This window comes from Mus pahari, chromosome 5, assembly GCF_900095145.1.
Source record: "Mus pahari chromosome 5, PAHARI_EIJ_v1.1, whole genome shotgun sequence".
Classification (NCBI taxonomy): Eukaryota; Metazoa; Chordata; class Mammalia; order Rodentia; family Muridae; genus Mus; species Mus pahari.
The window spans coordinates 32,004,455-32,015,778 of NC_034594.1; the positions used below are offsets into that span (position 1 = coordinate 32,004,455).

Genomic DNA, 11,324 nt, shown 5'->3' on the forward strand with positions numbered 1-11,324 from the left:
GGTGCTGAGGCAGAAGCACTCTGCCCTTTCAAAAGTGAAATGCGTGAAGCACAGGCTCGGACAGGCCTCCTCAGGTGACCACCGCCTGTGCGGTCTACAGAGCGAGTTCAAGGCCAGCTGCGGCAAGTTAGGAAGCCTGTCTCAGAATAAAAACAAAACATGAGTGCTGGGCCTATCAGTGGTAGAGCCTCTGGGCTTAACTCTCAGTGTCACAGAAAAAAAGATGGAAGCTCATCCTGTCCCCTGACATGCGGTAAGGGAGGCAGTATAGACGAACAACATGTGCTATGCAAAGCACTCTAAGCAAGGATTTGTGAGGCAGAGAGATCCTTTATTGCCACAGGAAGCAAGTTCACTCATCTCTTCAACAGTTTTAGGAATCACAAAAATGCAGAATTCACACAATAAAGAATAACACAGACTTAGGGAGAAATGGTCCCTTGGGTTATATTGGCTGTAATACTGAGGTAACCAATTGACCTTGTTCAGTGGAAGTATCTTAAACGAAATGAAGAACACCCCACTAGTTATAACATCTAATTTATATATACCATTCAAATAAAAATATATATTATTTGCTTTAATGTTTAGCAAGTTTAATACATTAGTGTTCACAAGATAAAAATTGTATTCTACTGAAAATTTGTGTGTGTGTGAGTGTGAGTGTTTGTGAGTGTGTGTGTGTGTGTGTGTGTGTGTGTGTGTGCTTCTTCTTTATCTCTAAGCTTGGAAGTCAGAAAAGTATGCTACTTAAGGAGACTTTCTTCTGGATTTAAAACTGCAGGTTACAGGTGCAGGAGAGACAGATCAGCTGGCAGACTACTGCAGCTTTTCAAACTTGCATGTTAAAATCTATGAACTTGAACTGTAAGACATAGTTTTTTTGTTTTCTGTTTTTGTTTGTTTGTTTTTTTTTAAAAAAACAAAGAAAGAAAAAGGACCACAAAATTTCTCAAAATAGATTATGGAACACAGGAAACGGTTCGTGAAAGTATACGGATACTTTGTATACAGTGGCTAATATTACAAACTGAACATTCTATTTAAATGGTATCGCACTAGCTCTACACACGGTGGACAGTGAGACCACAATCATCAACCTCACGGTAGAAACGGAGCCACATGGTCCCTAAGAGACTTTTTAGTGGGCAAAGTGCTATGGTCCAATAGAATCATCTAGGAGGGAAAGCCTGGTAATGGGAGAAAGGCTGTTTACTGGTGTTTCTACTGTAGAACTCTTCTACAGATCAAATTGGAAAGTGACTATCTATGTGACAGTGCTTAGAGCCTATGGTGGTGCCTACATCTCACCTAACATCTGGCCAACGGATTTCAGTATAACAGATTAGGAACTCATATCTACCATAGCATGATCTAAAGCAGAACTAAAAACAAGACACACATTCCATGTCCATTCACCCACATCATCATCTTTATCACATTTAGGGCTATCTTACTATGCCTTAATTTGTTTAACATATTCTGAAATATCAATGTTTTTAAATCAAGACTTTTACACAATAACCCATTTATTTCATGTCCTCTGTCCAACCTTTGTTACATCTTGAGCAGCTGCCATAAATATAGCCTACCTCATCTTGGGAATGTTACTCCAATTTTTAATTTTTGCATTGATTAAACCAATGAAAGTGACATTATTTAGTGACAGCTACATATTTCCTATTAATCAAAATCAATGTTATCAAGTATTAAACACACACTCTTCTCCTTGGTGTAAATTGTGTATTTATCTTCCATCTTTCTTCAGTCACCTTGCCAATAACTACATTGCCCAGACTTTCTTTCTATGACTGCAAAAGTTCTAATTGCTGACAAGTAACATTTATGGTAAATACACTTAAAGTAGACAACAAAATTTCAAGTAAAATGAATGGTATCCACATCTATTAGACCACAAGGTATCAACATCTAGACTTGTTTCTATAAATTACAAAGACATGTTGTACATTCTTAAATAGTGAATGCCTACGATATTGAGCCTTTCCACACAAGCAGCTTACACAGGAAGGTAAGTGGTCAGTGCCTGTTACGTTGCAATACTCTCTTGATTCCCTCTTCTGTGGTTGTTGCTTTGTCCTGATGTCCACAGACTTGTGTGAGTTCTTATGCTTTGGCTATGGTCTGTGAGCTGAATGAGGCAACACTGGTTATTAAGGCTTAATCTATGATGGAGCATTATCCTTGAATCTGGTGCCATTTCCAGAGAACAGCAGGAGCGTCTCAGCTATCTTGGGTCTTCGGGCTCTGTTTTAATAACTTTCTTTTCCAAGGTGAATGCAGAGTGAGGGTAGTCTTTTAAAATCCCAAGGCTCTCTGCATAAAACAAAACCAGAAAGAGTTGGGAATTTGAAATCAGTGGACTACAACATCAAGTTATTAAACCCCAAACTTCCTAGCAAACATTAACTATTCATAATTATGAAATTCCAGATGAAATTTTATTTAGTTGTTAAAGGCATGGGTTGTGGCTGAACATGGTAGTGATGTATTTCCGGGACTCAGGGAGGTTGAGGCAGGAGGACTACTTTAAGTTCCAGGTCAACTTGGGCTATGTGCAGAGTTTCCAGCCAGCCAAGGTCACATAAAATGAGCCCATTTCATGAAAAACAAACAAAAATCAAGACAGACAGACAAACAAAACCAAAACCAAACCCATAGTTTTATTTAGACCCCAACTGCACCAACTGCTAGGCATAAACTAATTGGGATAAGTTACATAGCTGAGATTTGTGTCTTACCTATAAAATGAGGAGAGTATAGACATTGAATAGGATGAGTGACAAGGACAAGACATACATGAATCCATAGACCTTTCTAAATTTATCTTATTTTATGTGTATTGGAGTTTTGCCTGCATGAAAGTATTGAAACCCTGGAGGTAGAATAGCAGACAGTGGTGAGCTGCCATGTGGATACTGGGAATTGAACCCAGGTACTCAGGAAGAGGAGTCAGCACTCTTAATTACTGAGTCATCTCTCCAGTCTCCAGAGAGACCTTTCCAAAAATGCTTAGTTAACTGTGTTAAGTATACAGAATCAAACTGGTCATTTATATACAAATGTTAATAGCTAAAATATTTATCATTAAATTGAAACAGGAATACATCTTCAATTTTAAATATAAAACAATTTCTAAAAGTTCTTCTAGCCATGGCATTCAAAATTGGGATAAGTGGGAATAAAGGTTACTTTCATAACTAATGATTCCATGGAGTTTTATGAATAGTTATTTCAATAATATATGTACTATACATACATGTAAAAATATGGACGTCACAACACACACACACACACACACACACACACACACACACACACACACACCTTGAAAGGGCAGTAGAAAGGGAACCAATGCTCTTAACTTGAATATAGGTGGTTCAATATATGCAAGAACCCTCTCTATACAAAAAAGGGATTTAGAAGTGCACTTAGGAGTAAGAAAACAGCCACAACATTTTAATTTTTACCCGTCATACAACTCAAACTCTCTTGTTTACAAAAACCCTGTGAGGTATTCACTTTACAGATGTATCTGTGAGAAGCGGGGATTTCTTTGTCAAGTCTGGGCTCTTGCTGCATGGAAACTGTGTTATTTCTACTCATTTTTTTTTCAATTAAGTTTTTCTCAGTGGACTGATCCTGGGTACTTATCAACTGCAGTGTCCAGGCCTTGCCCCATGTTCTGGAGGCACTGGCTAACGCGAATTGAATTTCATGTGGATTTTTGTTCTGTTTGTGGGATCTGGAGGGAATGCTTTTGTTATGCTTTTTTTTTCTTTTTTGGTTTTTCGAGACAAGGTTCCTTTGTGTAGCCCTGGCTGTCCTGGAACTCAATCTGTAGACCAGGCTGGCCTTGAACTCAAAAATTTGCCTGCCTCTGCCTTCCAAGTGTTGGGATTAAAGGCGTGTGCCACCATGCCTGGCGCTTTATTCTTTTTAAAAATGATTTATCTATTTTATATATGTGAGCACACTGTTGCTGTTAGTTGTGAGCCACCATGTAGGAGCTGAGAATTCGACTCAGGGCCTCTGGAAGAGCAGTCAGTGCTCTTAACCACTGAGCCATCTCTCCAGCCCTATTCTTTTTTTTTTTTTTTTTTTTTTCTTAAGAGAAGTTGGGTGAGTAATGAGGTTGGGGTGGCATCTGGGGGAGGCTGTGGAAGGAGAGAAGTATGATCAAAGTATACTGTGTAAAACACTCAGGAAAAAACCAACTAAAATTAAATCTTAACAAAAAGCCAAAACTCCTCCTTAGGAATTACTTTGTTCTGTTCTATGTAAAGTCCCAGCTTAACTAAATCTCTGTGTAGCAGCGATACAAAGTGTATCACCAGGGTGAGACAAATATGACCAATGTAATTGCGCTATTTCTTTTACGTAAAGAATTCAAAGCCATCTGGTTTTGTAGGGAACATGTGAGTCTGTTAAGAACTTTAAAGAAGAGGTTGTGTTTTCATGTTGCTTAAGATATGAGACCAATTTGCTATCAAGTTAGGGTAATTCCATCCTCAACTTCTTTGACAGTCAGTGTGAAACAGTGGCCAGGTGGTCAAGGTACAGAACATTATTCAGGACATTAGGCTTTTTAGCATCTGCCCCTAGGAGCATGAACATAAAGACACAGACTCTATGGATAAACTTCACAGTAGGTCCTCAATGGACCATCAGCTGCAAAGACAGGTTCCCCTGACTTAACAGACAAACCCAGTGAACTGTCCTATCTCAACTTCCCCATCTATACAATCAGTGACTCTGACCAAGTGATTCCTAAAGTTACTTTTTTATTCAGAGACTGAGTGATGCCAGACTCTCCTTGCTGTTGCTGGCAGCCACTATCTACTGATATCGGACTCATTTTACTAGAGTATACAGATGTGCTTATTATTTCAGACACCCGTCAACCTCACCCTAAAATGCATCTGCGCAAAAAGTCAGGTCCTGGTACTCAACGCTCTCTCAGCACAAGGACATACAGAACATGCCCGTGACACACCACAGCACTGTCAGGAAAGGAAAGCCAGTCCACCTCAGCATAACCACTCAGCTTAAACTAACTTCAGGTCAAAACCCATAGCTAGTCAAATCGTCTTAACCTTTACAACTCTTCCCTGACATTCCTTATACTGTTATGATTCTCAAAGAGGCTGGCTAACATTTTAGCAATCTATAATTCCCAAGGGGAACTGACAAGTGACACAGTTCAGTGGGGACAGAAGTGGGAGAGCAGGGCTAAGGGAATGCTGTTCAGGTTTTCTCTGGTTGCAGACTGCATTCTCACCTGAGGAGTGGGACTTCGCCTCACTGGAGTAAAGCCTGCTCAGCTCCCCATCCACCACAAAATGATGGGGCTGTCTGTTCTGCACACTAGGAATTCGGAGATTCAAAGGTCTTTCTCCTAATGAAAGGAAAGAAAGAAAAAAAAGGAAAAAGAAAACAAAGTAACATTTTAAACAGTCCCTGTGATTTTTTTGTTTGGTTTCTGTTTGATTTTATAGATAAATATTCACAAGTTGCCAGAACACACCTTACTGAGAATGAGAAGAATCAAGAGACCCTGCGGCATTTATAATAGCCAGGAAATGACATTTAAAATAATAACTTAGGAGGAAAATGGCACGTCATTAATGTTAGTACCTGGCATATACAAACTGTTGGGGGATACTTAAGAACTAAGATGAATGGAACAAGAGATGGACATTTCTACAAGCCCTCTAACACTGAGTTAATACAGCTCCCCTGTAAGACATTTTCTTAATAACCATATACTAGGGCATGCTATTAACTAACACACATTTAATAGTAGAGAGGCAGAGAATGCTTTGGGCCAATTATAGTTTTGTTTTGTTTTTTAAATAATCCATGAAAAAATAATTAGTACAAATACTAAAAATGCATTATACATCATATTAGATTATCTGTCACAGCAAATTACTATGCCACAGCAAGTTATCCTAGTGTCATAAATTAATCAAATCGTTCATAATTGTCTCTTCTTATATGTGAATTCTCAGCCACAAAGAAGGGTCAGAGAAGCTAAAGAAGACCTCAGCTAAGAACGTTTCTGTCAGGGGTTAGAAAGGAAATCTTTGTTTTACTCTGGTGTTGTGATTGAAGGTGACATTTCGTTTCATGACTAGAGAATGCTTACTAACGAGGTATTCTTATTTGAATTGGAAAAATATCTTTGCCAATACACGTCAGACAGAATTAACATCCATGACATATAAAGGAGTGCAGAAATCAGTCACAAAAACCTCTAACCAGCCATTAATAACTGAACTAATGAAATGGCAAGGTAATTCTGCAAAGAAGAAATATACACACTTCCTGAGTATCTGAGAAATGGCTCAACATCTCAGCTATCATGCAAATGCAAATTAAAATTAAAATTCTGCATCACTCTAGTCAGAGTGGCTAACATTGAGCAAGCAAGTGCCAGAGAAGACACAGGGCAAGAAATCCCTGCTCACTGCTGGTGACAGTGAACACTGGTGCAGCCACCTTGAAAACCAGTATGGAGGGCTCACAGAAAACGAAAAACAGCCTCCATGCAACCCAGCTCTACCACGCCTGCATACATGCCTGCAGTGTTCTGGAAACCCTACAACAGAGATGTGCGAGCATCCGCTTATCGCTGCACTCCTCAACAGCCAAGATATATCATCAGGCCCAGATGTCCACCAGCAGAATAACAGATAAGGAACACAAGGTACAGGTGCACGGGGGAGTTTTATTCAGCCAGCCAGAGAGAAAAGTGAAATGATAACACAGGGAAGCAGATGGGATGAGAATCATATTACATTTAGTGAGGTTAGCCAAACTGAGAGACAAACTCCACAGTTTCTTTTGTATGTTGAACCTAGATGCACACACACATATGCATACGTGTGCGTGCATGCATGTGTGTGTGTGTGTGTGTGTGTGTGTATGTGAGTGTGTGTGTGATGAAAGCAGAAAGGGGATGACAGGAAGAAGGGATTTTATGGGAGGGTGAAGGGAGAGGGGGTAATATGGTTTGTGTTACAAGGGGCTTGTTAGAGGGAGGAAGTTACTACATGGAGTACCACATGAAAACCTGTTACTTTGTATGAACTTAGATCATTCTTTAAAAGATGAACTCTTACTTGTTAAAAGAAATTATTAACAATACTAAGCACTTACTAGAAAGTAAATAATACATAAAATAAGACAATATCTTTCAGTATACTATTTACTGATATTGAAGCTGCAGGACCGATTTACAGGGTTACACACTATTCCTCGCTACTCGAAGCTAAGCTGTGCATAAGCAAGGATGTTTTTTGCACTGCTCTGTCTTCTGGCCTTGGAGGCCTGCCTGGCACATAGAAAACACTTCAAAAAACCTTTTCAATGAGTGGATGACAATGGCATGGGGTTTTCTTCATGCTGAAGATATGAGAAATAGCCAAAAAAAAATTTTTTTTTCAGAGTAGTAAAAACATTCATGATTCAGCTTTCTAGCACAGACTTGTGTTAGGAAGCAAATATACGTTTTAGACAAATTGATTTCTGAAATTTAAAGAAAGCTGTTTCTGTCATTTGGAAAAGGTGAAGGTGTACCTCGGTGGAAGGCCCTGGGTTCAATCCCAGCCAGCACAGGAAATAGGTGCTATCAGCAAAGAAGTATCTTTGATGGAAGCTGTTTCTTTGGGGAAATGGGCTGTATACTCACATCCCTGTCCTGACCAAGCCTCTACAAGACACGTGCGCACACTATAGTACAGGAAAAATAAAACTTAAGGACTTTTAGAAATTAAAATATACAGGATGCAGGATGACTACTTTCCTTTGAAAAGGGACTAGTAAAAATGGATTTCCACAGATATGATCCCTTCAAAACATAAAGCTTTTAGCCCCTTCCATTCTCCCCACTTCTCTCTGAAAGGCAAGTGGCTCTGAAGGCCAGTCACTGCAGAGGCTCACCTTGTCCATCAGAGCTATCAGAAGGCAGGCCGCCATCAGGGCTCTGCTCGCCGGAGCTCTGCCTGTAGAGCCCGGCCGTGAGTCTCCTCTCCTGCTGCAGCCTCTCATACCCGGCCTGGGCACACAGGAGCTCCATCTGCTTCGCCATCCCCTTTTCAGCCTGCTAGTGAGTAAAGCAAAGATAAAAGCAATAACTACAGAGCTCTGGATTTCTTCATGGCCTGATGCTGCTAATTTGAGACAGCAACGAATGTATTTAGTATTTATTAAAAGGAGCTCACACTTCCTGTGGTATGATTGCCTCCATAACTATGACTGCATGCTTGTGTCATGTAAGACACCAGGTTTGTTCAAAAGGTTTCCTTTCAGTCCCATAAAGAGAACTCTATGTAAACTCAAAGCCAATGTAACCTTCACTTTGATTCCCAAGCTTCTGAGTCCTTTAAAGGATTTCCCCTTCTTTCTAAAAAAAAAAGAAATCAAGAAAGAAAGAAGAAGGAAAAAAAGAGCCTAAGAGCATCAGCAACATCTGCTGTCAACTGCTCTGAGCACGGGGTGAAATCCTGGCATCTTATTTTAGGATCTGGCGCTACCCAGATTCTGCTATGATGACAGCCTGCTTGGAGGAGAAAAGGTGTAAAATGCTTGTCTAGAAGAACAAGACAAACACACCTCCCACCAAAATTAAACAATGCAAATTATGCAGAGACGCATCCCCGCCAGCAAGGACCTCTGCCTCCATCGCAGAGTGAAGCAGTATTCCCAAACCACGCAGAGATGGACATGTTTGAAACAGAAGGCTGGCGTGTGACATATGAAGTCACCTCTGCACGTGGTTCAGAAGCTCCTTTCCTATGTTCTGCTTTAAATCACTTGCATGTGATATTCAAAGCAGTGTGTCTATATGACATTTGCCAATGAAGTAATAGTCAAAATGCAGATATGATTCATTATTATGTTATATAAAAGTACTATAAGAATGCCACTATGTAAAATTGGTTACAAAAGTCATGATTCACAATTTTAAAAATCAATAGATGGAACACATAATGGATTAAAATATAGGAGAAAAATCTTTATTACTTTTCTAAACATGTACAAACCAGATCAAAGGTAACAATAACTTCATTTCAACCAGTTAACTGAGGACATTTCAACAGGCCATTCTGGGAGGGAAACACAGTAGCAAGGCTTGGCAATACTAAATGGGCCTGCAACCAGGTCTGCAGTTCTGTCTACAAGGGACATTCACACATGGACTTTGGAAATGTCCATTTCTGAGCACATATATAGTTAAAAATTTACTAAGATTGTAGGGAAGGAGGATGGCTATTGCAGCACATGGTACTGGCTGCAGAAGCCTGAGAAACCAAGTTCAAATCCCAGCACCCACGTGAAGAACTGAGCTGGGAGGTATGAGCCATGACCCCAGCAGTGGGGAGGCAGGTCCAGGTGGGTCCCTGGGGCTCTGCAGCCAGCTAGCAGAACGAATAAGAACAAGGCCAACAAGAGCCCTGTCTCAAAAAATCAAGGTGGGTGGATCCTGAGGAACCACACCCAAGGCTTCCTTCTGGCCTCTATAAACAGGTGCACACGTGAGTACTCATCCCAGCACCCTTGTGCACCCACATAAGCATGCACCCCGTGACATACACACAGAACTTAATAAAATTATCCAAAGCTACACACTAATTTAACAATTCTTCAGCAATCCTTTAAATGGGGTAAGAGTTGCAATGTTGACAATATGTTATGGAGATCTTGTGCTATTTTACCTAAGAGTTGTACCAAAATGGCTGTTTTCCCTGATACTCAAAGAATGTGTCACTTCCTACAGAACTACAGAGAGTAAGTAACAGCTTATCAGATTTTGTTCATGAGCCAAATGAAACCAAGATGTTCCTGCCATCATACAGATAAAGCTGAGGACCAGAAGACATTTAACAACAAGCAGAAACAAACTGTATCCTCACAAACCTCAAGCGGAAGCTAGCTGAAGCACCCACCTACCCCCAACCTATAGCTATTTCATGACAGTCAAGGCAGGTGCCTTACCTGTGAACCGAGCCCTGCAAGCTCCTCGCTCTTGGCTCTGGCCTGCTGGAAGAGTGTTGGCACAGATTCCTGGAAGTCGGGAAATCCATCCTGTGGGGCAGATCATAAGGCCCAGAGATTCAGACTTTGTCACCACACAAAGCAAAGACAGCCCTCTGCCCTGAGTAGTAAATAATCTGAGATCTTAATGTAGAATATTGTATTTCGGTCTTCGAAGCCACCGTGTCTTATTTTCTACAGTAAAACTGCAAACGAACAAGAAGGGAAATCCAATGCTCTCTAGCACTAGCACTGGCAAGCAGACTCTGTGACCACAGAGACAAGAGTCCCAACCAGCATCCGCTTACACATACTCACCGCCCCCTACCCCACACTCACCTGCTCACCCGCTGAACCAGCTCACATGCTCACACCAGACACTCAGAACTTTTTTCCTACTTCTAACTTTATGAAAAGCACTGAAGTATTTCTATGAAAGTAGCATCTTTCTATAGTCTTGATTATCCAGTACAAAAAGCATCAAGAGGCAGAACCCTCCACCTGGAAGCCACCTTTGCTGTCTAACATTGTTGCAGTGGTCCTCAACTGTACCATCATGTTGCTGATACTTCACTACTGTAATTTTGCTGCAGTTATGAATCTTAGAAAGTGTGTGGCATGCAGGCCATCTGAGCCGCAGGTTAAGAACCAGAGGTTAAAGGCCGGGTTTGGATGGTTTATGGGCTTCATTCGGTGTCACTTTCCCTGCCAGGACTGGGAACTGTTGGCCTTTTAAAAAATTTTTTTGTTAATTATTTTTGTTTTGACATACAAAAGTTAATATATTACAATTGCATAAGCTTGTATATTACCCTCGGGCTTATATATGACAGTTGTGTAAGCTTCTGTAGTGCCATGATTTGTACTGCTCTAAAGTCCCAAAGAGAGTTTGTTTTAGAAATTCAGTAAATCGCCATATTGCCACATTTTTTATTGTTTGTTGATAATCTGCCTGATAAAGACCTAAAGTAAAAGAAAAATTAAATTGCCACCCAACTTGAATTTCCCAGTGCTGCCCTTGAGTCCCGTTTGTCAGGATGAGCTTACAATGACCTACAGTACCTGTCCTCCCTACGGTGCCTGTCCTCCCTACAGTACCTGCCCTCCCTACAGTACCTGTCCTCCCCTACAGTGCCTGTCCTCCCTACAGTGCCTGTCCTCCCTACAGTGCCTGTCCTCCCTACAGTACCTGTCCTCCCTACAGTGCCTGTCCTCCCTACAGTACCTGTCCTCCCTACAGTGCCTGTCCTCCCTTCAGTACCTGT

At 40.8% G+C, this 11,324-nt stretch overlaps 1 protein-coding gene across 3 annotated transcripts in view; it reads right to left on the reverse strand.

Annotated features, from left to right (window-relative positions):
- Nucleotides 1–310: 310 nt before the first annotated feature.
- The window catches only part of Nab1 (NGFI-A binding protein 1), a 45,477-nt gene continuing 34,463 nt past the window's right edge, over nt 311–11,324 (reverse strand). For 2 of the 3 annotated variants that reach the window (XM_021197748.2, XM_029538797.1), the window contains exons 5-8: nt 10,021–10,110; nt 7,966–8,128; nt 5,300–5,416; nt 311–2,334 (exon numbers count right to left, since the gene is read on the reverse strand). In XM_021197748.2, the coding sequence (XP_021053407.1) occupies nt 2,246–2,334; nt 5,300–5,416; nt 7,966–8,128; nt 10,021–10,110 (459 nt within the window). In that variant the 3' untranslated portion in view covers nt 311–2,245. The remainder of the gene's footprint in view (nt 2,335–5,299; nt 5,417–7,965; nt 8,129–10,020; nt 10,111–11,324) is intronic. The other variant, XM_029538798.1, reaches the window with a different exon arrangement.